General features: G+C 37.8%; 1 protein-coding gene across 1 annotated transcript; it reads right to left on the reverse strand.

Annotated features, from left to right (window-relative positions):
* Positions 1 to 4,820: 4,820 nt before the first annotated feature.
* On the reverse strand, positions 4,821 to 26,368 carry NEDD1 (NEDD1 gamma-tubulin ring complex targeting factor). The gene is made up of 15 exons (XM_056481835.1): positions 26,179 to 26,368; positions 25,057 to 25,200; positions 23,148 to 23,242; positions 21,664 to 21,780; positions 20,344 to 20,484; positions 15,209 to 15,438; positions 14,043 to 14,244; positions 12,954 to 13,140; positions 10,883 to 11,014; positions 10,636 to 10,708; positions 10,010 to 10,220; positions 9,216 to 9,360; positions 8,739 to 8,895; positions 6,413 to 6,479; positions 4,821 to 5,716 (listed from the first exon to the last, which is right to left on the reverse strand). The coding sequence occupies exons 2-15, from the start codon at positions 25,190 to 25,192 to the stop codon at positions 5,612 to 5,614; spliced, it is 1,998 nt and encodes a 665-aa protein (XP_056337810.1). The 5' UTR covers positions 25,193 to 25,200; positions 26,179 to 26,368; the 3' UTR covers positions 4,821 to 5,611.
* Between the last annotated feature and the right edge of the window lie 595 nt (positions 26,369 to 26,963).

Genomic DNA, 26,963 nt, shown 5'->3' on the forward strand with positions numbered 1-26,963 from the left:
TGCATCTGGTGGAGCACATCCCTGCAGAAGGGATATGGGCCCTGGTGGAATGAGACTGCTGAGCACCACCCTGGAGAGGGGCTCTAGGAACAGGGCCAAAAGCTTCCCAAGGGAAGGAAGCTTTGAAATTCCTTCTGCTATGACTGAGTGGTGGGCAGTCAGCAGCTTTCTCCAAGCTGGAGGAGCTGGTAGGATACTCCCAGGACAAGTACTTTGGACATAGTGCAGTGCATTTTTTTCTCCAGACAGTGGGGACAAGTGGGAGTGTGACCTCCACCACCACATGCAATTTCTTTTAGGCAAATATGTAATAGAAATAATTTTGGGTATCATGGCAGGAGGACATAGGGTCAATTTAAGCTTGCCTTAATTTGCTGACTTCTCTTGTCAAGAGGATGTATTTCAGAAACAAAATAATGACAGGATGAATCTGCAGACACGTGTAATATTGGAAATCTAAAACTTGAGTGGATGGCAGTAGTTGGCAGACCAAAGTGCTCTGTCTCTTAAAGCTTTAGAAAGATCCCACACCTTCTATTTATTCAGGTGGACTTGGATAAACTGCATCAGCTTCTTGACTCATAAAAAAGTCCAGTGATGACAACTGGAACAGCAGAAACTGAAACCCAGAACTGCTTCAGCTTAGATGCTATGGAATTAGGGAGACAATTCCATCTACTTAGCCCAAAACTTTCAAAAATGATGAATTGGGTTTGTTCGCCCTAATTTTTGATTGGCCAGTCTAAGACCTTATGAAAACATGAAGAATCGCTATTCAGAAAACACAGCTCACCCTCTGCAACCTGATAATTATAAAAAATATCCCCAGCTGGACACCTCTGGGTATTCAGGCATTCTAGTAAGTAGCATTATAGTAATGCAACCAAGCACTAGTATTTATTTATAGTACTAATTTTTTAAAATTAATTCTGCCTTGTGTTAGTTAATGTGTATTTTTATAACCAGAAAAGGCACTTGTATGTAAATAACCTGTATAGGAAATTGTGTTCTCTTCTCATGCGTCCTTTTCTCTCTGTAATTTCATTCCTTCTCCATTACTCAGAGGACAAGTAGGGATGAAAAGAATAAATCAGAATTATCATTCTTTCAAAATAATAGGCTGAAAAAGCATTGTCTCTCAGTGATTTCCATAAACAGACAGAACTTTGTGGTGTAAGAAATTGGAAAGGAACCATAATAACCTTCCATTATATGAGCCTTGGTATTTTTAGCTAGAATGAGGACAAATGGGGAATTCAAGAGAGAGCTCAAGTCATGAGCATTTGTCCTGCAACTCACACAGGATAGAACTAAGGGAGAAAAATATTCTGCTACTAAGAACAACAGAAGCTTCTACTACCAGAACACACTTCAGGTGATCCTCAGAGGTATAATGATTGAATTTTAAACTCCCTCCAAAATCATACCTGCAGCTAGGCCAGTGGCTACATGGGACAACTGGTAATACAAAGCTGGGCAGTTGTTTCAGAGAACTCCTGTTCTAGCACATGGTGCAGAGTGGACGGCTTCCAGCACTCATCGCCAATTTCAGAGCCCCAAGCCAGACACTTAGAAAATTCTAACATGATTTAGCCCCAAAACATGGGCATTACTGTTTAAGCTGTACCAGCATTTGAAGGCCTGAACTGGTTCAGCATAGACACAGTCCAAAATAAATAAGGTAGCTGTTGCTCCACCAAACATCTTCGGCCATGACACATTCTTGCTGGAAGAGGGAATGCTGCTTCCTATTTGAGTTCAGATCTGCATGTTTTAAGTACTAATGAGGCTAAGGAATAAGTATCAGCAGTAAACACTTCTCTTTCCTTCATTTTTAGTCAGCTACTATTTATATCTAGATGAAGAGAGAATAACCTGTAAGTTTCTGCTGATTTAGTGGATTCTTAACTTGCTCTCAAAATCAAGTGCCTTCTGGACCAAGAAGGGGGTGGTGATGATTTCTGGATCATCACACCCCCACCATCTCAGAAATGCTTTTAATAATCCAGTTTATTAAATATGCACTGCCTCAAAAGTTTATTTTGAAGATATTAGATATACATTCTAGCTCTAGGATAGTTATCCATACCAAAAAAAAAAAAAAAAAATTTTGGAAACATCTCATGTAAGCCCCTAACTTTTACTAAAGTGGTTATGTGACAAAAAGTATTATTAGCAACTGCTGTAGACAGCATACTAGATATGGCATTGTCCCCATCTGAAGGATTGTGGCTGCCAAAAGCAGCTAAAAAGAGATGTGCTTTCCATGACTTTTAAATAGTTCTTGAGTATGAGTTAAGTTTCCCTGTCCTATAGCTGTGCCAGAGAAATATGAAAATGTCTGTACTTCCTTGGCTAGAGACACATCCAGAATCACAGCTAATTTCACAGTTAATACTAAAAACACCACAGAATTTTTCACTCGTCCCTCTGGCCCTGTAACTTATCTTTGCCAGTGCCTGGCACAGGATGCTTAAGAGTACAGGATTGTTTCCACAGCTAAGAATTTGTTCATCAGCATTGCCCAGGTGCATGGCCTGAGATAATGTGAAAATGGCTGTACTCACCCTGACCAGAAGTGCAACTCTTGAAATGGACCAGTAATGACACAGACATACAAGTGCACTGGTGGGGAAGCATAGACACAGCACCTCTCAGCTTTAAGCACTCAGCACTTCACTAATCAGATCTGTTACGTTTATATAGAAATAATCTACAACCATTTTGCATCTTCAGTTTCAGTATCTAGGCTATCTGCTGGCAAGGAATGGTACAGTTTGGCAATGGAGTTTGCAAAGTATGTTCTTTCTTTTAGTATGCCATGTTCCTTGTGCAGAAGGGGCAATGTGCAACTTCCAAATTCATCCTTGTGCTTATGAAGAGTATGGCATCCATATCAGGCAGTGGTGCCAGGAAGTAAGAACATGCTGGCATTTTGTATTTTTATGTGAATAAATCAATTAGTCAAAATCAGTTCTCAAACCCTATATACCTTGAAACTTCAAATAAACTTCTCACCACAAAAAGTCTGTATTTGCATGAGAAGGGAATTTTAAAAATTAAACATCCGTAAATTTAACATGAAAACGACAGAGGATGTCTAACTCACTAGGAGCTTAGGAGATAAGATTATTCCCCCTGCCCAAAACATCCACCTGAACATGTTTTTTAGCTACGAACTCTGGCATGACTGTAACAGTTTTCAAACTGCAAGGGGGAACTGCTCATCTGTCCTTTACTCCAAGAGCATGATGTATTGTGAATAATTCTGTGGAAATGACTGGATGCCACGATGATGGCATCCAAATGACTGGATGCTACACAAAGCCACAGAGGCAGAAGAGAGCTTACTCCAGAATTTGAGGTAGATGGTGCCTGATGAGGCATAACAATTATAACAGAGATTATTCTCTTTAATAAGCAGGTCACCACAGCTTTTTTTCTCAAAAATGTTAACACAAGCTTTATTTTAACATACAAATCAGATTGTATACAAGGCAAAACATACCCTAGTGATAGGCAGAGTGGGTCTCCACACACACTGTATGCTGTACTGCCACTCGCACTACAGTAATCCTGAGATATGGACAAAAGCTCTAAAAATCTTTTAATCCATTTGGGAATTAAAACATTATACAGTTCAGAGTCAGGAAAACAAATTACCTATAAACAAAATACCCAAGATAATGGTCTAATTCCCTGCTGTCATCCAGGTTCACCAGCAAGAGCACTTGAACAATTCAAGAGATGGAAATATGCAAGGTTACTCCATTTAACACTGAAAAACATACACAGAAGGATGCCAAGATATTTTTGCTACCTTCAACTACTACTGTATTCATGAACTGTGTGGTCTATGTGTCAAGCTTACACATCCTATGAACTTACCAAAGAGTTCTCTACACTGTGTTAAGTTAATAAAAAACCCCAATGTTCTTTGCTTCCTTTCAATATGAAGTTATAGATGATATAGAAATATTTTTAAAAGCTTATAAAAGCAGCAGAACTACAGACCTTTAAAGCCATTTTTCTAGTATTAAAGGCTATTTAAACACCTCATTTTGCTACAAGACTGTGTTTTTCATAAAATTACATCAAAAAAAGGAAGTATCTTTTTAAAAAGAAGTCATAGGTAAGGAAAAGTTAGAGACACATTTGGAGTTTTTCTTTAGTTTTGCAACATATAAAAATAAGTTACACTATATATTATGGCTTTCATTTATTTATCTACTCATTTAGTAGCAGTGTCATCATGGATTTAACACTAGATGTAAATAATTAACCTGCCATGTTCTTCAGCGTTTCCTTGAGTTTTGAAATTGTGTACAGAAAGAAACAAATATCAGAGGGGAAAATCAGGAATCTTCCAGAAAACCTTAAATAGCAAGAAGCACCTGTAGAAAAAAGTTCTCAGAGAAATTTTTAACTCCATTTATAATTTTTATTTTATTTTTAAAGTAATTTAAAATTGAAGTTTAAAATTTAAATTTTATCTTCTTGGCTAAGTAAAGGCCAAGCCAAATATCCCATGCACTCCAACAGTCAGGACTTCCTACTGAGTTTCATTTCATAGATGTTTACATACCAGTATGATACTATTATGTTACTGAAGTAATGATGGCTCTTTAATGGTTGTTAATAATACAAGGTAATAGATTTGGTATGCAGCTATCTGAAAAAGGCCACAATAGTGCTAAACCAACATAACTCAAAACTGCAACACAAGTGCTCAATATTTAGTGTTGTTCGCTACCAATGGAAGGAGAGGCTGGGTACAAAAGGTGCTTGAGTCAGACAAAGACTTCAATTACACACTGATGTATTATTAATGGCTATATCATTAATATACTTACATTTTGAGGACTAAAGTTGCATTCAAATTGGACAAGCTATGACAACATTCAAATATACGTAAATAAAAAGAATTCTAGATTCATAGCCAAAGTAGTAACAAAAAAATCTTATTGTGCAGTTGATGTAGCATTTGCAAGAAGAACTTACAGATTCAATAAGAAAGATTGTGGCACCAAATTTGGGAATATATTCAAGCTCTAGTTTTACTCAGGACAGAAGAGCTGCCAGCTGAATAAACCTAACTGACAACTGTACTTTCCAGCTCTTTGTAAATAAGGCTCCATGTTGTGCAAAAGAGGAGCTTTTGTTCCCCTTTTTCTTCAAGGAAAGTATCTGAAAGGCAGGCTGTAGTGATTGTTTCTGCCAGCAGTAGAATAAAGCAGCAGATAGAAAAGTAGATGCATATATAAAAAAGTTTTTACAGTAAAAGCATCTGTCCTGGTTCGATTTTGTTTATGAAAAGGCACTTTACATATTGCTAAAATTCCAATACCTTACTTGTCCTTTGAGTTTTTCTGTTAGAAGGCTGCAATGCAAGGTGGTCAGCATGAGGATGCAAATGTTCTTTATACAGGCCTATCTCCCACAAATTTTATAACTACACATAGTATCTTACATTAGTTATTCAGAAGAATAGATTCATGTTCAAAATAGTAACAGGTCTTCAAACAATACTTCAGTGATGACAGATGATCTGTCAGAGACAATACACCACCTGTAGTGAGTTCACACTAATAAAACTGGCAATGTAAATCTTTCAGAAGTGAGTCCTCAGTCTTTTGTTTTCCTCTCGGAGTCTCTCAATTTCAGCTACTAAGCTTTCATTTACAGAGTATCTTTCAAGTAAAGCGTGCATTTCGTTCTACAGAAAAGAAAAAAGTCCCAATCAGTAGTAATAAAGCTAATAATTCCAGTTTTATCCTATTGGCTTTCATATTTCTTTTTAGAATGAAATAACATAGATAATTCTGTTTTTAAAAACTTTTGATAAGAAAAGTAAGATTTTTCCCTTTTATGCTGACATACAGTATTTTGATCATTAATACATTAGTGAATATTTTATCAAAGGATATTTTGCAGTTCTTCAGGATGAGAATCTACTATTGCAGATTCCATTAAAATGCTCAGAACCCAGACAAGGTCTTTTTAATGCAGATCAAAAGAACAAAGATTCATAAAAAGGTGAAGCTAAAGAATAGAGAACAGCTCAGTATACATGCAGTACCTACAAGTGCAGCTTTCTATTTTAATTCCATCTATCTTCTCCTTACTCCAGACTTTGGCCCTTTCCAAAGGACAGCTGAATTTGTTTATAACTCTTGAAATATGGAATTCATACCTACTCAAACCCTATGTTTCCTTTATTAATCAAATAAAAAAAGCAATTTAACAGATTCCCATTCATACTTTCCCCATCCTTCACATGAAATTTTCCTTTTCTTGGTTTTAATAAACATAACAGGCTTTCAATTTTGAGAGAAGATGGCATGCCCTGGTATTACCAAAACTGAATTGGTAAACAACTGAATATATTTCCCACCACGGTCCTCATACATACCAACTGCATATGGAATTGCTTGATCATCTCCACTTGCAAATTCACAATATCTCGATGACATGATTCTCTGGGGGAAGAATTGAAAAAGGAGGATGCTTAGACTTATTTAGGAAGCAGTCTCTCTCATACCCTCAGCACCCAAAACTCCACAAATCCTCACCTTCCCTCTCATCAGAAGTCTAGAAACCCTTACAACATGAAACATAATCCTCTACAGCTTATTTTACAATACTTTTGTTATTGATTGTCAAAGGTTTGACACTGAATTTCATAAGTACCATTTTTTTCAGCACGTAAGAAGACACAGGACTTTTCAGTTTAGAAACAAAAATATACAAGGTGGTATCAAGATTCTTTTTCATTTGCAAACTAAAAGCTTCTCTCATTTTTACCATTCAAAGCTAATTTTCAATCCCTTGATCACAAGCACTGCAGAGGAAGATATTTATCTGTACTTGAAGATACACCTTTCAGTACATGACTTTCAACAAGTTCCCAAAACATCAACTGTGGTAAGTAATATATTATTCTCAAACCCATGGCATAATCCAGGTTAATCTACCTAAAAAGCAGTGGCAGTGCTGTCTGCAAAGTGGACATAAATTTGTTAATTCATGGACAACCATTCCACACTATAAAAACCACGCTTGAAAATAGCCTCTGATCATGACATTAATACAACAGCTCCAGGAGATGAGGAATAACAAGGAGAACAGCTCACAGAAAAGCAGGCAAGCTGACAAGTTCTTCCTGAACAGTGCAGCACAGTGCAGTTGTCTGGGCCTGAGTACTGTGCTATGGGTACCACTGGCATAGTAAAGTAAGTTATTTCTTAAGTGAACACACAAAGCTCTTACTTCATTTTCCTTTCCACAAACATACAGCAAATCCAAATGGAATCTTCACTTTCTCTTTCCACAGATTACTGTGCTACAGAACTCCTACTGGAAGCAATCTTCAAGTGTGTCAAGTGTAGATGCCAGATAGCATCTTATAAATCCAAAGATGTAGGCTATCTCCCAAAGACAGGGAGATCAAGAATCAAACATCTTTTTGGAACCAAATGAATTATATATTATTCCTGATTCTTTCCTGAAGGTCCATGGTTTTTCTCCCCATTACTTGAAGATGAATGAATTTCAGGCAAGGAAGATAAAAATCCTTTCCTCAGATTCCAGCAGGTGAAAGGTAATTACATCAATGGGAAGCTTACAATAGTTCCCTTCCCTCTTACTGACCCCACTACTTACAATCTCTTATGATCAGTTTAAATGTGTCTGCAACTTACAACTGGGAGAAGAGCCAGCAGAGCCTTCCAGTCACTCTAGAAAGTATAGGCCAGAGGAGAAACACAATATTTAAGGCTCCAGATCTCAGGTACTGGAAGTAAAAGACTGGCAAGCATAACTTCTAATTCTGGGGTGCCTGAACACAGACACATCTGCAATACATTTTAACTTACAGCAATTACAGGTTTTCATCAGATATGTGTTTATTGCCAAAAAATTACAAGGCAGTTTTACCATACTATAGTTATGTAGAGACATTAAATAATAGTCAATATATTTTTTCTGTTGGCAGATACAGAACAACCATCCTAAGCTAGGACCTACTAAGCTAGTTTTGCTTTGCTTTTTGTCATCAAGACAGCAGCATTTCCCTATCCAGCAATTCCATCCAACCTACTTCACATTCAACACAGTTTGGGAAGTGATTTCCTAGATAAGTTTCTCTTAACTTCTTCACCTTCTTCAAACTCCATTCTAAATAGAACTGTGGTAATTTGACAACTGGAATGTTGGTTAGATACCCACAAAGTAAGCTGACACCGATCATCACTTATAGCACAAACATTATTTCAATGCAAAGCTCCAGCAGCAGAAACACACACACTGTTTTACCTTACGCATGCCAAGATAACAACAGTCAAAGCCAACACAAGTCAACTGGCTATGTCAAACTCTCCTTACTGTCAACTTGAAATTTCTCCTGCTGAGATAGGGAGATGAGCAAACAGGGAAAGAAAGAAGTGCAAGGCTTCAGGAAAGGCAGAGACCTTGCTACGCAGACTATATTTACCATCTGAGAAATATTCACTCATTCTGGAAACGTCAGCGAAGTCATATACCAACAGCCCTCAGAGGCGTCAGTCTAATTAGTCATCAGAGCTATTAAAAACTAAGTTTCATACCTAGTTTTTCAAAAATAGGGCTATAAATAGTGCAATTTTCTAATCCAAAGAGAAATTTGCTTGAGCAGATGCTGAAACACCTAATTAAGAAAACCTATCACTGAAAACAACAACACTCTGCAGGAATACCAGTACCTGAAGTCATCCATTGTTTCTTGTATCATATTCTGAATGAAGTTTATTTGAATTGCTGTCAGAGGTGCATTTGGTCTGCTACTCCCAATGGTTTCTACTATTTTTTCTGACAATGAGCTTGCAACTCCAGCAGTGACAGGTGATGTTATCTTTGAACCTTTACAATTGAAAATAAAACACTGAGAACCCTCAAGACAAATAAAACCCCCTCATATACTGATATACTGCCTTACACTGATATATTTTTAAAATAATAATTTAATTAATTAATTTTACCTCAAAGATTGCTTGGTTAAAAAAAAAAAAATCAGATTTAGGAGGAGTCTTTTCAGAGACAACTAGATACATTCTAGGAAGGCTGGCTCAATCTGAAGAATTGAGATCAGATGTTCTTTTTAAATGCTAAGTCCATTTATCAGATTTCACACCAGTTTACAATCAACCACACCTAGAACTGGGTCAAAATTATCAACTTACTTGTTGAGGTAGTACCATTTACCGGTAGATCATATGCAGGATGGGCCTGAATATTCTTCATAAGTTTCTCATTTGCATCAGGAGTAGATGATGGTGGAGAACTTAAAGTTACAGGTTCTATGCTTGATGAGCTTGATTTCGAAACCTGACAACAAAAATTATTTTTTTTTTATTTGAAAGATGAAATCTACTTGCTACAATTGTCTAATTGCACTTGAAGACTAAGTTTTCTGAAATGCACTTTCAAACATTTTTGCTTTTAGGAATCTGTTCAGAAATACATGCTTTTCATTTCCTAGGAAGATATCTGAGAAATTCATTGTTAAAACATTCCAAATTGCCTAAAGTGGGTACACAGAAGAAAGTGGAAAAAGTGGGGGCCTCTAATTTTCACATCAAAAATGTTTTGACCAAGTTATATCGTTCCTAACAAACTCAGACTTCTCAAGAGCAATACAAAAGTAGCTAAGCTCTGTGTAGAGGCGTATCAAAGATATCTCAAGAAAAAGAGGGAGACTGAGAACAGAGAAAGAAAAGGGTGGAATTGACCTAACAAACAACAATCAATCAATCATACTGGTGCAACCATCTAGTGATCCTTCTTGATTTTCTAGAAAAATCAAAATACTCCTCAGGCTACCTCTTTTGTTTCATGAATCGCATAAGGTTTTACAGATTTGTGTTAACAGTGTGTGAAAAGAGTTGCAAAATAAAATCAGATAGGGCATTACTCAGGATTTCTTTCTTCAAGCAGTAGTATTCTGCCAAGATTCTAAAAGGAATAATAAGAATACCTGCTTTAAGACAGCTTTAGATTCTTGTTTTCCAAGACTTATCTTCTTGGAGTCAGTCTCTGGATGTTCCTCTTCTTCTTTAATTGGTGATCCCACAAGTACATGTAATGGGCTAGACTGTGTCCCTTGTGCACTACTGCCCACTGGGTTTCTTTTCACTGGAAAGGCAATGGTTGGCTGTGGGAGAAAATCCAAGCCCAAGCAGGTAGGACTTGGAAATCCAGGCCTAAAATGAAAAGGGAAAGATGAAACACACAGACCAATAAACACACACACATACACACCAAATATACCACACAATTAAAATGCCTGCACATTGATAGAAATGTGACTGACAAAAGAAATCACCAAAAAATGTACTCTACAAAAACAACATCCTTCTATCTCATTTATGGTGCTCCCATCCCTATAAAAGTAATAAGACATGAAAAACCTCTGTATATCACTATGAATTGATTAAAGGAAAAAACCCAATCACTTTAGGACCATACTCTTGACTTCCTGTTACCACGTTGTGTCTCTCCATGTGTCAGACTACTTCCAAAGAAGTTGCTTCAGTGTCTGCTTGGGTCATTTGTTTGTTTTCAATGGTATGACAAAATCAGCATGTGAGAACTAGCACAGACCTCCAAAGGCCTATCAGTGGTATATGCTTACCATTTCCCTGGGGATCTTCAGTCACTTTATTTGCAACAATATCTACAAAACAGAAGAACACAGATAGATGAAGTGTTTATTTGCATCACTGCATCAAGTTCATAATCAAAGACAAATTAAAATATCAATTAGGTGCAACAGTCAATAAGACAAAAATGACATATTGTCACACTACATGCAAATAATGCTCTACAAATTCTAGTATTAGTAACTTACCATCTCTGACTGGAGAAAACATATCTCCTAAACTACTTCGACCCAAATCATCAAAATTTTTTAATTCAGCACTTTTTCCATGATCTGTTTCTTTAGATGGAATGACATCCAAGCTGGAACTATGGGGAAAACCTTCAAAGGACAATATCGTTCAGTTAGTAACTGACCTTTTCCAAAAATAACATACATTATGGCTAAACAATCTCACATCAAGCATGACACTTGAGATGTCCAGTAAGCACTTCAGAACCATCTGAAGATACTGGTTAGAGGGTCAATTTTAACTTCCTCACAAAATGTTCATAAAACCTCTAAGTACTGCTCTATATGGGATTGCTTGTTGAAGTGATCCAAATATGACTCTGTGGGTGATTGCAATTAATCATGTCCATGTATTTACATTAAGAGGAATCTGAATCACGTTTACAATTTCACATTTAAAAGTATTAATATACTACATTTTTCACTCCTTCAGATGTGTCACTTGTGACACCAACATAGGATTGCACTTGCTAGTTAAGTAAATACTTGGTATACTGAATCAAATCAGAAGTTCAGTATCAACATGTGTGTCAGAGTTTAGAGGATCTATGTGGAAATAGTGTAACGTAAAATGGGCCAAAATATCTTGTGCACTTTTATCCATTCCCAGTAATCTAAATGTAGAAGGTACCTAAAGCACAGAACAATTGTAAATGGGAGTTTATGGGAAGCCAGCTCAAAGTGCATCCAAGTTTCTCATCACATTTTAACTTAATTTATTTTTTGTACCTTAAAAATACCTGCGACTGAAAGCCTCAATTTTGTTTAAATATGCTATTAGATTACTTCACTGAATGCCCCTTATTTCTCCAAAGTTAAATCCCATGAACAGATCTAGAAGAAATTCCAGATAACAAATGAAGTTTCTGGTACCTCCTCCATTCCCATTTTTAACCTTAAAGACCCTATCTTCTGGACTATTCAGAGGTCTTTACTTTTAAAGTGAACACTCAGATTAAGGAAAACTGCTTTGATTGGCAAGCCTTTTCTTTCAAAAAACATTTATTTATTATGCATGTTCCTCTTTAAGGGGTAACAGTCATTACATCTTCAAATAAAGCTAATAAACTGTATGCTTTAACCAAAATAAAATTTTCCACACCATTCAGTAATGTTGATTAGCAGCACTTCTTCCATACACAGGAAAAATTCTACTTCACCTCATACTTCACTGCATACCCTAGGGAGGTCATTAATACACGTCCCTATGGATTGCAGTGGCTTATTGCCTAATTACTGTTACTAAATGTATTTCTCCTCCTTTTAAAAGGGAGGGGGAAAGTGCTGTTACATTAAAATGGATTGAGGATTTTTTTCAAGAATCGAACCAACAGATTTGATTACTGATTTGATATTTTCAGAACTCTTGAATTAAATAAAGTTTTAAGAGTACATTTCACACAGTGGCAGTTTTGGAATGCTCAGAATTCTTACAAAGAACTTGTTAATTTCAGAGACATAGATAGCAAGTACAGTTATACAACTAATCATACTTGCAACTATATTTAACATCTTTCCTATCATGTGATACTGGAATCATGCCTCTCACAAAAATACAGTTGAGTTGTCATTTGGGTTTTTGGACTAGGCTGCTTTTTTATCCTGTGTTTTCCTTGGTTGGTTTTTTTTTTTTTTTGGATGAGGTCTGTTACTCCTATTTGTTAACAGAATTACAAATCTTTAGCTCTGCATTCCATGCAGACATTGCATTAGAAATTACATTAGATACACAAAGATAATGTACAAGAAGTCAGAATGAAAGAGATAGTTCCACAATACCACCACAATTTTAAGACTTCATGTGTCTTAAGCTTATACTAGGACCCAATTTACATCCTACAGTCTCATGTTACGCAGTGGGGAGGGAAAAGAAGGATATGTATGTGCATGCACACACACATATACACAGTACTTCCTAACAAATGCCCTTTTCTCAGTGAAATTTTCATACTGTAATGGTCAAAACACGAAACATTGCTTCCATCTTCCACATATGCCAACTATTTTAAGAGTAGGAACACAACATTACCTGTTTTCTCCTGAAAAATCTCTCCTCCCTTATTCTCATTTGTCAATGTAAGATGAGATGAAACTGTTGCTGATGCTTGAGAGGCAATGTTTTTGATGCCAGTATTTTGAATTCCTCCAAGATTACTACCAGCTTTGACTTCTACTCTTTTGGCCACAGGTTTATTTGAAGAACCTGTGAGGTTAGACTGAAGACAATTAAGAGAAGTTATTATTCCTTCAGCCAGCAGTAAAATTACAAGAAAATATACTTTCCTTTTTAAAAACAGTAAAAAAATTCAGTTCAAGTTGCAAAAGTTGCCTAGGAGATATGCCGTTATAAATATTAAAAAAAGGTGTATTCATATAACTTCAAAGAGCATGAGAAACATCCATATTATCATATAGATGCTGTGAGGATCTCAACTAGGATAGTAACAATTTAACAGTGGAGTGACCCCACATGAGTCAATTTTGATTCCAGGTTTAGACACAGCAGAAAAAAGATATTACTGTACTAGGGACTACAAATTTTACAGGTAATCACTAGCAGCAAGTGTACTAAAGGAGAATGTGTCAGAGTGGTAAAAAATCCAAAGGTTATCTCAGTATCCACTAACTGGAAGGGTTTCTGGATACAGCAGAGCCTAATTAAGTCTTGGAAGAACTTCTTAAGTCTTCTCTATTATCTAATTAACTTCTCCACAGTTTGTATGTGCTAACATAAGTCCATATACAGGACATACAAAATACCTTCAGATGAGCAGCCCTGTGTCTTCTCCTTAAGCAGAAGGGCCATTACAGACCTTTCTGCTACTGCCTACAAATAACTGGAGGTGCCACAAACTGATCTGCAAACGTAGCATATCCACACCAGAAAACCTGGAAGACTATAACTTCCACTTATTTCTACACTGAGGCCAGCAGTGGGGGGAATTCCACATTAACAATGCCTAAAACTGCAGTTAAGACTAAGCAGTTTGTAATTCCTAATTGGTATGATCCAATTTTTTTGACATCTGTAATGCTTAGACAGTGAATGCTGAACTGTTTTTAGAACTTAAATTTATACCTTGCTTCCATTAATCTGCATATTGAACAATAAAAATACCTTGGAAGAAGTGCTACTGAACTGAAGACGTATGCATTTCACACAGCCTTTGTGAGCAGTAACTGTTTTCACTGGTGATGTCAGTTGCCTTAAGTCATACTGGCAGATCTTTCCCCGGGAACATCCTATTGCCAAAGTAGTACCGTCAGGCATGAAGTCTACTGTGGTCAGAGGAAAATCAGCTACAATTGTTGTCAGTAACCTTCAAATATAAGAAAGGACAGGAGGAATCTTTTAGAATTCACAAGTTGGACTTTTATAACACAGAATATCTGAAAAAAATAAATATATATATAAAGCTTTCATAATTCAGCTACAGGTCAGTAGTTCAACTTCTTTAGTGCCAAGTAAATTCAGTGAACTATTTTAAGAAACAGTGGATTAGGCTTACACTAAGCAGCAACACTTAACAAGAAAAAGACTGCATATGCCCCAAAAGACTTCATGGGGACAGGATCACATTGCCTTCTTAACAGCAAACACCAACATTATTTACTGGTATCATCACCTGCAGCAGCAATAATACAACATGCAACTTCTCATCCTCTAGCTTCCCAAGCCTATCAACTCTACCCTTCCCACAGCTCTGGGAGAAACTTCAGGTCTTAGTTTGCATCCTTCTATTACATCCTTCCAAAATGCAAACACTCTCCTGCTTTATTCAGCTGGAATAAAAGCACTACTCACGCTAAAACCAATGTCCCACAAAACCATCTGCCATCCTATCCCTCTACCACAAAGTCCCATCACCCATGTCCCATCCTTCCTGTTTTTCATCCAACATTCTCCCCATCTCAGCAGCTCTGTGCACCTCACTTAACTCTTATCTTATCTAGAAAAGCAGGCAAGCCAAGCTCACATGGCTGAAGGTCCCCACAGACCATACTGCCCCTCACAGAAGTTAACTGCTCTCTATCAGAAAAGCCCCTAACAAGCACTGGAGAACATCATCCATAAACTGCACTTCAATCAGTTCCCACATGCCTTGGGGTTTTTCAATTGCTTGTTTGTTAACTTAGAAAGCAAAATGGACTATGGGACAGGCTCTCCACTTCAATCATTCTGCATTGGGACTGAATGAAATAAGTCATGTTAGGCACATTTTTTCAGTTTATAAAACTCAAACAAGGAATCTTCCAAAATCAAAAGGTTTTTCATATACTCACTTTTTACTCAAAGTGTCATAGAGGATAATTCTTTTATCCAAACCTACAGTTACAAGCAACAGTTTATTGACTGGAGAAAAGCAGATTTCTGAGGCTGGTGCTTTATGAGTATTTTCAAAATTATGATATGGGTTCTGGCTATTTACATCCCAGAGAGTTACATTTCCACTGTCAGAAACAGTTCCCAGCAAGGATTTCTTAAAGGATGAATATTTCAAGTGTCGAATAGGCTGTAAAACAGACATAAAAATGAATTTTAATACCAATATTAAACAGGATATTAAATTATTTTTTAAAGACACAAACTGATTAGGAATACAAAGTCAAGTAGTCTACAACAGCTTCCAACTCTGAAATACAAACAGCAAAATCAGAAAAAATACTTTCACATTACAACGCCATTTTTCCTATGGAGGGTAGACTATTATGGGGTACCATACGAGCTGATCAACAAAAGAAGAAAAGAAGAAAAAGAAGAAAATGAAACTTCCAGAAAAGTTTCTCGAATTTTCCGCAAATATCATGCCTTCATACAAAAAACCCCCACATCACATCTAAAATTAGAGGAGTGAAAAGGTACATAATTTCACCAACTTGTCTCCTGCCAAGAATGTTAAACTTAATTTCCCTTCACTGACTTGAGGTACTTGGATATCAGCCCATTTGACAAGACACATAGACACCAGAGTTAAATAAATATGTAGGTCCTGCAGAACAGACTTCAACCTGTGGACTAACACCACAGAAGAGGATTACAGACGTGGTTTATCACATGCAGCAGCCTTGCTATCACAGAAACAGGTAATCCAGGAATTTAACTTGCCTTTCAGAAAAGGTATTTTGTTTTCACCACATTGCTTCAGAGCATGTTTCAGATGCTCACTGCTCTAATACTACAATTGATTTTACTTATGACCCATCAGCACCTATTCGCTCCTGTGACCATAATGTCCTTACACTTAAACAGTTTCTAAACTCCTCAGTGCTGCTATACCCTGTTTTAAAGAACAGCAAGCTCACCTTCCTTCAGGCTTTATTTTGCTACAAAAAAAGAGAGAGTCCCTCAGGACTGCTTTTTCAGTACCATCAGTCTCTTTGCATCTCTCTCAGTATGAATCTTTCTTGAATATGGACAACTAATATATGTTATGATCTTCAAAATATTTTGCAACAGCAGTAATGTTTCATCCATTTTATACCCACCCTGAAATAGCCTATATAGAATTTTCTTTGAGTCTGTTTTGGTGATTGTCATTTTATATTAAGAAATCCAACTCCTTCTTTCCCTTGGGAATTTTGAAATCCTACTCTAGTAAGAGCTTCACTTGTCCCCTAAATCTGCTATCTTGATTTCTACTCTGTCACAGTTTTTCCTGCATCTGTAGTTTCAATCATGTTTTGATACTGACACAATCCTCTCTTATGGGCAAATGCCTTCCCACTAGTTTTCATCATAGCTCTATCTAGAATCACAGAATCATTAAGGCTGGAAAAGAACTCCAAGACCATCAAGTCCAAGCCTTACCCCAGCACTGCCACGTTCACCACTAAACCACATCCCTAAATGCCCAACCTACATGTTCTTTGAATGCCTTCAGGGATGATGATTTCATCATTTCCCTGAGCAGCCTTTTAGAGAAGAATTTTGTCCTAATATCCAATCTAAACTGGTGCAACTTGAGGCCATTTTCTCTTCTCCTGTTCCTTGTTACCTGTGAGAAGAGACGAACCCCCACCTTGCTAGTACTTATTTTTTCAGGTGGTTGTAGAGAGCAGTGAAGTCCCCCCATGACTCCTTTTCTCCAGGCTGAACAACCCCAACTCCCTCAGCTACTCCTCACAAGACCTGTGCTCCAGACCCTTCTCAGTTTTCACCTTACTTCTACTATCATAAGCACTACTGAAAATATTGAGCAAGATAGATAATGAAAGAAAATATTTGATTTATCAATATAATGAGTTTCTTACCTATCCTATCTAGTATTTTCTCACAAAGCACTGAATCAAGTACTTTACTCAAGTCCAGTCCAATGAGCGCTCTTATATTTTATTTGCCTGAAAATGCTCTCAAAAAGCTATTGTTTTATTCTGGCATAGACCACACCACAATGCACTATACTGGCCTTTATCCTATTTCTGTCTTTAACTTCATTTTAAAGTAGATATGTGTTGCTTCATATTCTTCCAGCATCATTTCCAGCACTTATATTGTGTGCCCTGCTGGAAGCCAAATTGCTTCAACCTGCTTTAAACAGGTGGCACCTTCAACTGCATATTCAAACAGGAATGAGTACAACTCGTCATCACTAATATGGTCCTCTGCTGGTCACAATTTTACCATCATTTTTCTGTTTGTTTACATTAAAAAAATACTGAGAGATGCAGGAGTAAAATCTTTAATTACAAACAGGATCTACATGGGAAATATTCCTGATCTTCACAGTTCTCTCAATTCTTCACCTCCAAATACCTTCCTCCTTACTGCTCTGGCATCTGCTCATATTTCATTTTCTCACTTCTGTACTTCTGCCCACCAAGATTACTTTCTCCTAGCTCTTTTCAAGTCTCCCTTGCTATCCTACCAAGCTGGCAATTTCCTCTTCTCCTTTATCCCTTAAATCTCACAGGTCTGGGCAAGTTCTCCATTTTCTTTCATATGCCTACATTCCTCATATTACCATCACTCCCCACTTTTAGCTTTAAAGCTGATAAACTTTTTACTATATGGAGTGGCCAGAATCCATCACACTCCTTTACAAATCAGCCAGCTGTTCAAACAGCTAAACTAAATCCTGTTGCTAGGAGAATTGCACCAGGCAGTCAAGACTTGAACAAACATTTTATTTTGAAACAAACCTCAATTTATCCTCACAACAGCAAGCAGATAAGAATCTGGTAGTCTAAATGAATGCCAATAGCACAGACAAATTATGGGATCTGCAAACAACTCTGCAAGAACTCAATTCTAATAAAACACAAAGGTGTTCTAAATTAAAATCAATTAACAGAATGTAGGCCAATGCTCCTATGAAAGAATTTTGCTTCAAGTCAGAGAAAGCACTGCAACCTTGGGCTATTCTACTACTTGTAGAATCTACACAACATGAGAAATTGGCTGGCATGGAAACTACATTCCATCATGCTGAATCAAACACAGACAAGCTAAAATTTACAAGGTTAGTTAGACTTCACATTCCTCAATTCTAAAAAAAGTTACTATGGAGTGGTGACCCTTCCTAAGTCAGAAAATTAGCACCAGGATCAAACAGTATAATACACTGTTTATCTATTCAAGTTTACTCTTAAGGAAACCTGGCCCCTAAGCTTTAAATCAAGTAAAGGCTTTTTAAATCTAACAGAATTACACAAGTCTTCAGATATTTGCTTCACTGTAGAATCAATTCTCCAATTAAAATCCAAAACAATAATAAAGCCATTTCTGCACACAAAAGTAAAGAACATTTTTAGGATCAAAGACAAGTTGATAAACTGGGACATCCAAGTAGCTAACTCATTACAAAATCATAGCTCAATTCAATTTTAAATTAAAACTATAATCAAATAACTGCCCTCACTAAGAAAATGTTATAGACCCTTCAAAATGTGGAGCTCTTTGTTTGCAATTACTCTAACACATCAAATAGTTTTATCAATCCTAAAGGTCACTCAGCTTTGCAGCAGACTTCTTGATTTCATCTGACAAAATAGTTATTCACAGCATCTCTCTTACTCCTAATCACTTTCTGGTAGAAAGAATGGAATATATCAAACAGGTTCATGCAAATCATCCTCACAAGAATTTCTTCATTTTCCAATTAACCAGCAGCATATCCCCCACTCTGGATATTAACCTCAGCTACATAATCCAGCCATGGACCTCCATGCAGCTCCTGCCTCACATCCAGATTCTTTATAAGATCGTAACAATCAAATCAGAAAAATGACCTGACTGTACAGATGGATTGTTAAGATCAAACCAAGTATGAAGTACAATTTTGCTTCAATATAAGTCTGAGATTGGTGATGGATCAGACACTACAGCATCTAGGAGCAGAGATAGTTTAAATTTAACAGAGATTTTTCATCAGAAAGTATACTGTAATTCCTGAGATGCTATGAGATTGTATGAGATTTTTCACCACGTTATACTGTTCGTGTGAGACAGGAGAAGAATTTAATTTGACACTACCTGCAATCTATGACTGAAAAAACTGTTGCAGTAATAAGTCACAACTTCAGCATTCCTTGCTACATTAAAGGTCAGATTTAGGACCAAAGCAACAGTTCTGCATCCCCTAGGCAGCTCCTACCTCTGTAAAAGTGATTCAGTAAAAAACTAAAGCATGCCTAGAACTCAAACACATGGCTATCCATAAGAAAAGACAACTCTCACTAAGAGCACACGTTGGAATTTCCAGTGGGACAACATAGCTCATTTACTACTGCAAATGCCCTTATATCAAGGGAATTTCCCTTGTGATACCCACTAATTCTTTTAATATCTTTTGAGTCTACAGAAAGGAATTGCAGTGGCAAACCCTACCAAGGTTCTTAAGTAGTACATATGCTTTGTATTTGCCTTGTGCACGATCTTCCTTCAAACTACTTCTCCCAAATACTAACTAAACACCTAAGCAGACGTTAAGATAAAACATCATTACTTTTCTCTTTGAGCAGCTGTGCAATTTTAATCTCCAGATTAAATAAACTAATTTCCAAATATATGTCTTGTATCCACCCCTACTGTACAGATAGCTTTGAGTAAGTTAGAATCCAGGCTGCATGGTCTTTGCCCTCTGCAACAATATACACTGAGTGGTTTGTAAAGACAACTGTGCTTTAATCACTTCCAAGATATCTAAAAGTTTGTTCTTAAGGAGCCATTGTCTACCAAGTAAAATATGTTGTAACCTGAATAGAAAACGAGGCACTTGAGAAATGTGCATTTTGATGCTAACTAGTATTTAAGGCTATAATGCAGAGAGTGGTCTGATTTCTCCTTTCCTTAAGGGCACTCTTAAAAATTAAAATGAAACAGAATACCAAAACATAAAAGCTCTTGATATGTACTTTCAATTTCTAAAGGTTGCAAATTAAGCTTAGTATCTGAAAGGAGCTTAACAAAAAGAGCCTACCTGTCTGCTGCCATAACCAAAGGGACTACTTGATAAATTGGTGGTAACACTGTGTAGGATGATTTCACCACTCAAAGATCCAGAAACAACATAACCATCATTCCAATTATATGCAACACATGTGACTTCATCTTTATGCTCCTGTGGGAAATGGAAGTTAGAAGGAGAGTGTTAAAGACATTCTTCCTAATTTATGCTTTTGCAAAAAAACTTCAGCTTGATTTTTTTCTGAACACCTGTAAAATTTTAAAATATTTAAGAGTTGTTATGGAATATCACAACAAACAGCAGGAAAACATACCAAAGATCAATCATAACCACTCTCTGATTGTTACCATTAGTTGGTTTTAATAAATTAGTAAAGATGATCACATAATTATACACAATATTTTAAGAAGACCACCACAGAGGTATTTACCACAAGCGTTATGAACATTTTTTTAAAGTGAAGTTTCCCAGAAACCAGTGATATCTGAATTTACTTTCTGTTAACCTGATGTACTACAGACAACTTCCCCTTCTGTGACTTTTAGCACTAATACATAGATTTACCAATCAGTTTTTCAGTACAGTCATTTGCAGTGATGATATTGTGTATAATGAACACATTATTTTTCCCACTCTATTTCTATAAAGGGCAAGATAATTGACTACTTTTAACCCAAAAGTTAAGAATTTAAAGTACTATATTGGCTACCTAGAGGTTTTGTTTCCAACTGTAACTCCAAAAGTCCAAGAAAAAAATGCTAAATCAAAGCTGAAGTTTCATAGTCTCTTAAAACAATGGTGCTAAATAAGGGCAAACCATCTACTGAAGGCATATGACACTAAGTCATCCTACAGTTCATGGATCATAAAAAAGTTTTAGAGAATTAATACTGGATCAGTTAGAACACCAGCATCTCCCAGCTGCCTTAGTTCAACATTAGTTCTGCTACAGTATTCCACAAATTTCCAAGAAGTGTTTTCTCATTCAACATATCAGAAACAGCAATTACCTGGAATTACCTGGAATGCAACTTCTGGAAAAAATCCCCATCAGATAACACCAATAAAAATTTGCAAAATAAGAAGTCTATTCTGAAAATTTAAACATTTATTATTATGGAATTGTACTCTGAAAACACCAAGTTACATATGTTTGTTAAATTTGCTATTTACAGCACATAAAGAACATAAACTTGAACAAGACCCAGATGTGTGCTAACTCCTATCAGTGACCTTTATCCTACACACACCAGACTTAGAGAAAGCATATTTTTACAGCTGGCAGCAAAACCTGGGAGTGGAAAGCTTCACTTCTTCCTCAACCAAATTTACCTTTAGGCTGCGATAAATCTTTCTGGATTTCAAATCCCAGATATTAACTGTGTTATCAAGGCCTCCACTGATGAGAGACGAAGAACTAGAATTCAAGCTCACACATGTCTGTTTTGCCTAAAGGAGAAAGAAGAAAAAAAGTCAGCTAATTAGGGGATTTATTCAAATCTACTTCAAACACATGTTTTCGTTTTCATCAGCACAAACAGTCCCACTGACAGAGAGACCTATTCATACTCCCCAGCCTTTTCTTAACAAAAGGCATTTAAAATCAAGTCCAGTTTGGACATACATTTAATATACTTTAAAACATAAGTATATTAATTAATAAACCTTTAAATACTCGCATTTCCCCATTTCCATTTCAAACTTTTTCCTCCAATACGCATTTGCCCTTTAAATTATAGCTCTGTAAAGTGCAATTATAGTATTTTATTCAGGTACTAAGGTGTTTTTTTTTAAATCCTAAGTTAAGGAGAAAAAAACTCTTTAGAAGAAAATCAAGAAGTCATCTAAGTTACATACTTCACATTCCCTAAACATTACAGGGAATATTATAGCAGCAAATCTCATAATTCAGTTAAGTGATTTTTTTTTTAAATAATCACTGAAGTACCAGTTTTTGGAAAAAAAATGTCTATCTTAATGACAGGTCTACATTGAGAGCAAATTACTATTCAGTTCCATCACGTTGAAAATTCACTTTTAAGTTCTCAAGATTTGAGTGAATAAAAAACAAGTCCATCTAATTATTGACATGATAAAATTGTAAGGGATTGCATTAGTTATAGATCAGATTTAGTGAAATCTTCAGGACAAACACTCCACCTTTCAAGGTGTTTGCTTCAGCACCCTAAAGGCAAGGTTTGAACGACTTTTCAGAAAATTTCCTGTCCAAATTAGCATTACAACTGCTATCCAAGGAGAATTATTAGAATGTTTTAGAACACTAACAAGCTATTTAAGTGACATCTAAAACTAAGTCCAGCTTTTTGAAGGGCCACGCTTCCATTTAAGGGGGAAAAAAATGCCTAGAACACAACACAAAGTCTCTTGTTTCTTGGAATTTCAGAAGTTGACACACGTACGCTCCAAGAAGAACCTCTACAGAGACTCTTATGTTTTCAAGTGCACAATTCATGGGCATGCACAATACTGACAGCTCAAGTTGGAAAATCAAGTTCAAACTTGAGCTATTCCATCTCCTACCCATTAGATCAGATCTGAACCACTGACTGCCTTGCATAACTGTATCTTCTTACTGCATCTGTACCTTCTTACTGACAGAACTATTTTAAAAGCACTATTGCCCCCCACTCTTTACATGTGCTTAACAATATACAAGGAAATGTTTTTACATACGTGTCACAATTCTAATAATACTAAAATTAAATTGATCCCAGTATGCCAAACAGATGTGAGACACACAGGATACAAAGTAAACTGGGGAAAAAAAATGAGGAAAAAGCATTACTCATACTTACTCCTTCAGCTATTTCAAAGAGTGGAACAGGTTTGCTTTTACAGCTTGAAACAACTATTTTATCGCCAGCAGCAGAAGCAGTGGCCAGGTATCTATCTTTGTCACAAGTTAAGGAGCATAATTGTAGGATACTGGTGATTAATATAAGCAACAATAAGTCTCCTTTATTGAGCAGAAGACAGATTGGCTAAACAGTCTTGAAGAGACCTAGAAACAGAAACATAAGGCTATTTTCCAAGCTTTGATTAAGAAGCTCTTGAATTAACTACAGCCCTTACTTGCCAATACAAGAGAGACAGCAATTTCTTTGATAGAAAAGATGAGAAATATCTGCCAGGTATTATTTAAGAGCTCTTTACCACTAAGGCAGCTTATCCAGTCTACAATTCTGCTTCCCCACACCTCCAAGTAAGAGCACCATTTATCACTAGTTCAAAGGAATGTCTGCTGCTGCATAGCAGACTATGGATGTAAAGAATGGTCCTGGTCATGACAAATGTTAGACTACTTCACCATACAGTTTCTAGAGTACAAAGAGCAGTTGCCAATTTCTCCCACTCTGTACTGAGAAAAGAAAAAAAAAAAAAAAGCCCAAAAAGAACCTTTTATGAAACCAAGTATCCCAAAGTAATAAGAGCATTTATAGAACTACAGGGAGAGTACATCTGCACCACCACCAAACAAATTGAGTAATCATTCAGTGTTCAGGCCAGTGCCCATTGTGATTTTGTATTTGCTCATTTAAGAATAACACAGGTTAATTGGCTGGATTTAACACAAGAGAACCAGCAGGCAGAGTAGAGCTTGCTACTGCTTTCATTATTTTAAGGCACTTTTGTATAATTTCACAGAACTATGCAGAACCAGAACTAATGCTTTATCCCTAACTGACAAGTCCATAAAGCAAGGTACTTCATCTTTTCAGTTCTGGGAGACTTGGTAGAAGAAAGCACGTAAGACAGACTGTCTGGAGATAAAGTTTACTGAACACATACAAGTGTGTATGCATATACATGAAAACATTGTATCAGTGCTTCAAATTCTCTGCAAGATCACAGTCAAAACATTAATTTGTATTCCAGTTGGCGTAGCTTCTTTTCTCATACATTAACGAAGAGGACATTGAGAACTTGCAGGGCTCAGCTGCTATGTGCCAGCATCCTGTCCTCCATCTACTACATCAAGATGAGGCACCACCACCTTGTCCTGAGGCAGCCACACAGGCCATCCACCTGACAGCCCACTGGCATTTCTCATATGTTCACCTAACACTTGGCCCCTCACATCACTGTCCTAGAACTGGCTTCAGTCAGAACTGAAAGACCTAAATGGGTCAGATCCATCTTGATGATAAACCACCACCATCCCACGTTTTCCTACACAACAACACATTTGTGCTTCCTCTCAAAATGCTACAAGCAATGGAAAGAAAACCAGTGGTTAGAGGTAAGTGAACACTATCAAAGATTAACAGAATCAACAAGACACAGGAAAAAATATTTCCTCACTATACTATGTATAGAATTTTACTACACCAGCAGTTGCTTTGCTCAAGCTTGTCAGTTAATTAAGCACTGTCTTGAAAGTATCATAATCAACTACTGATGAAACAAATGAATAAGCTTTACAGTTGGCAGGCAATTCAGGCATAATACAGCCATTAGAAAAGTGCTGGCTCCCAAAATAAGAAACTTCTTCAGAATTATTTACCATCATGAACTGATTCTACAAATCCCTTCAGCATGGGGAACCACAAAGCTTTGGTCAAAAGACACACCAATGTTTTTATACAAGACTTCAAAACACATCAGGCCTCTGTTTTACAAATACCAGTAATAAAAGGAAAGAAAAAAAACCACGGGAATTTTGCACAACACCCACAGAAATATGGCTGAAACTGTAAAGGATACTATTGCTGGCCCAGCACAGTGAACTGACTGGATGTGAGGGCGTATGTGGGTTGAACTGCTCCACCACAGTGAAAGATGAGGAATCCCATATTTTAATGTCATCTCCTGATGATGCAAAACGTATGCTTTCTTGCATGGCTGCACCTGTTTTGATAAAAATAAATGAATAAATGAAAATACATAAAATAAGAAAATAAACCAGGCAACCTAACTATTTAAAATGGTACAGTTGAAGTCTTCGTGATACCACAACATTTAGACCTAAACAGTTAGTACCGTTCAGCTGCATACACGAGTGAAAGCAGCAGAAACTCCAAGCTTTTGCTACTTGAATTCTTGCAGGAAATGCGTGGTTTCCTTTTCACAAAGCCACCCTCTCTACAGCATCGAGAGATTAAAATGAAGCTTTTATCTCCGCAGTTCACAGCTGCCTACCAGGAAGCCCTGAGAATTTGAAGGACCCGTTTCCCACCAGTAGATGGGGATATACAAACCAGAATCAAGAATCAAACTGCTGCAGGAGAAGGCTGGCAGTGTGGACCTAAAGGACTCACTTAAGCGTTCATCTCACCACTCCAAAGGAGACATCCGAGAATCCTTTCAACTAAACCTCTGACAGCACAATACAAGCGACAATGAGCCACCTTTCATCGCACCTTACAAAACATTACAAAACAAAAAGGCCAAGAACAATATACTTATTTTGGCTGACACCCTTTAAGACCTAAAACCGGTGCCTGGTTTGAAACGCTGACTCTCAGCCTTTTACTCCTGGTAATTTTAAACTATCAACAAACAAAGCCTGCAAACTTCCCTTTAGCTGAAAACACAACCATCCCTTAGCCGAAGTTGGCGGGACGCTTCCACACAGCTTTAGGCCACTCGTTCTTACTGCCGGGAGTGTTAACACTCACAAAACTACACAGGAAACTCAGGGTGCCCATCCGCCTTCACTCGGCACCAGTCCGCGGAGCCGCTCCTCCCGCCTCACGGGGAGTTTGTCTCCCGCCCGCAGTTCAGCCCCGGAGGCCGCGGGAGGAGCCGCTCGGCGCACCCCGCCCCGCGGCACCGGCATCGCCACCGCCCGGCCCCGCTCCCGCGCTCTCCCGCGGCGCCGCGCACCTGGCCGGGCGGGCCCGGGGCCGAGCCCCGCTGCTGGCCGGGCGGGCCCGGGGCCGAGCCCCGCTGCTGGCCCCGCGGGCCCGGCCCAGCGCCGCCTGAGGGTCGGGACGGGACCGGCCCGGCCGCGCGACCCCGGCCCGCGCGCGCTCGCGGCCCGACTTCCCGCGCCGCGCCCGACTTCACACGGCCCGTCCCGGCAGCCCCCGCGCCGCTCCCCGCGCTACGGCGGCCCGGAGGGGCCCAGAGCCGTCACCGGGGCGGCCGCTGCGGCGCCTGGCAGCTGCTGAAGGAGCGCGGCGCCGGCCCCGCAGCAAACCCGCCGTGAGCGTTCTCAGTTGGAAATGCAGATTCCAGTGCCGAGCAAAAGGCATCTGGGACACGAGGATATCATGGCGACAGAGCGAAATAAATGATAGCAGTTAATACATTACTTCTAGTGACACCAAGTATTAGAGAATTGCTGCATCTGTTTCCAGACTTGCAATAGAACTGTTATCCTGGTCATGCTGAATTTTACAGGAGGAGGGACTTTTTTCTTATTTTCTTCTGGTAAAATTAAAGGTAGCACTTCCTTTAAGGTAATACGTGTTTCCACTCTTGCTTTCTACCCCTAAACACAAAACAATATACTCAGCTGAAAGGTATACTAGACGTGGAACCTGTAGCAAAACTTTCTGTAGAGATCTGCCTTCGAGTGAGTCTTTACCCTGTGTAACCTCAGAACCTCAGTCGAGCTGAAATGCCTGATTTTCTTTCCTCTTCTGATGGAGTTCTGATTTTCCACG

The sequence above is a fragment of the Oenanthe melanoleuca genome, chromosome 1A, assembly GCF_029582105.1.
Source record: "Oenanthe melanoleuca isolate GR-GAL-2019-014 chromosome 1A, OMel1.0, whole genome shotgun sequence".
Taxonomy (NCBI): Eukaryota; Metazoa; Chordata; class Aves; order Passeriformes; family Muscicapidae; genus Oenanthe; species Oenanthe melanoleuca.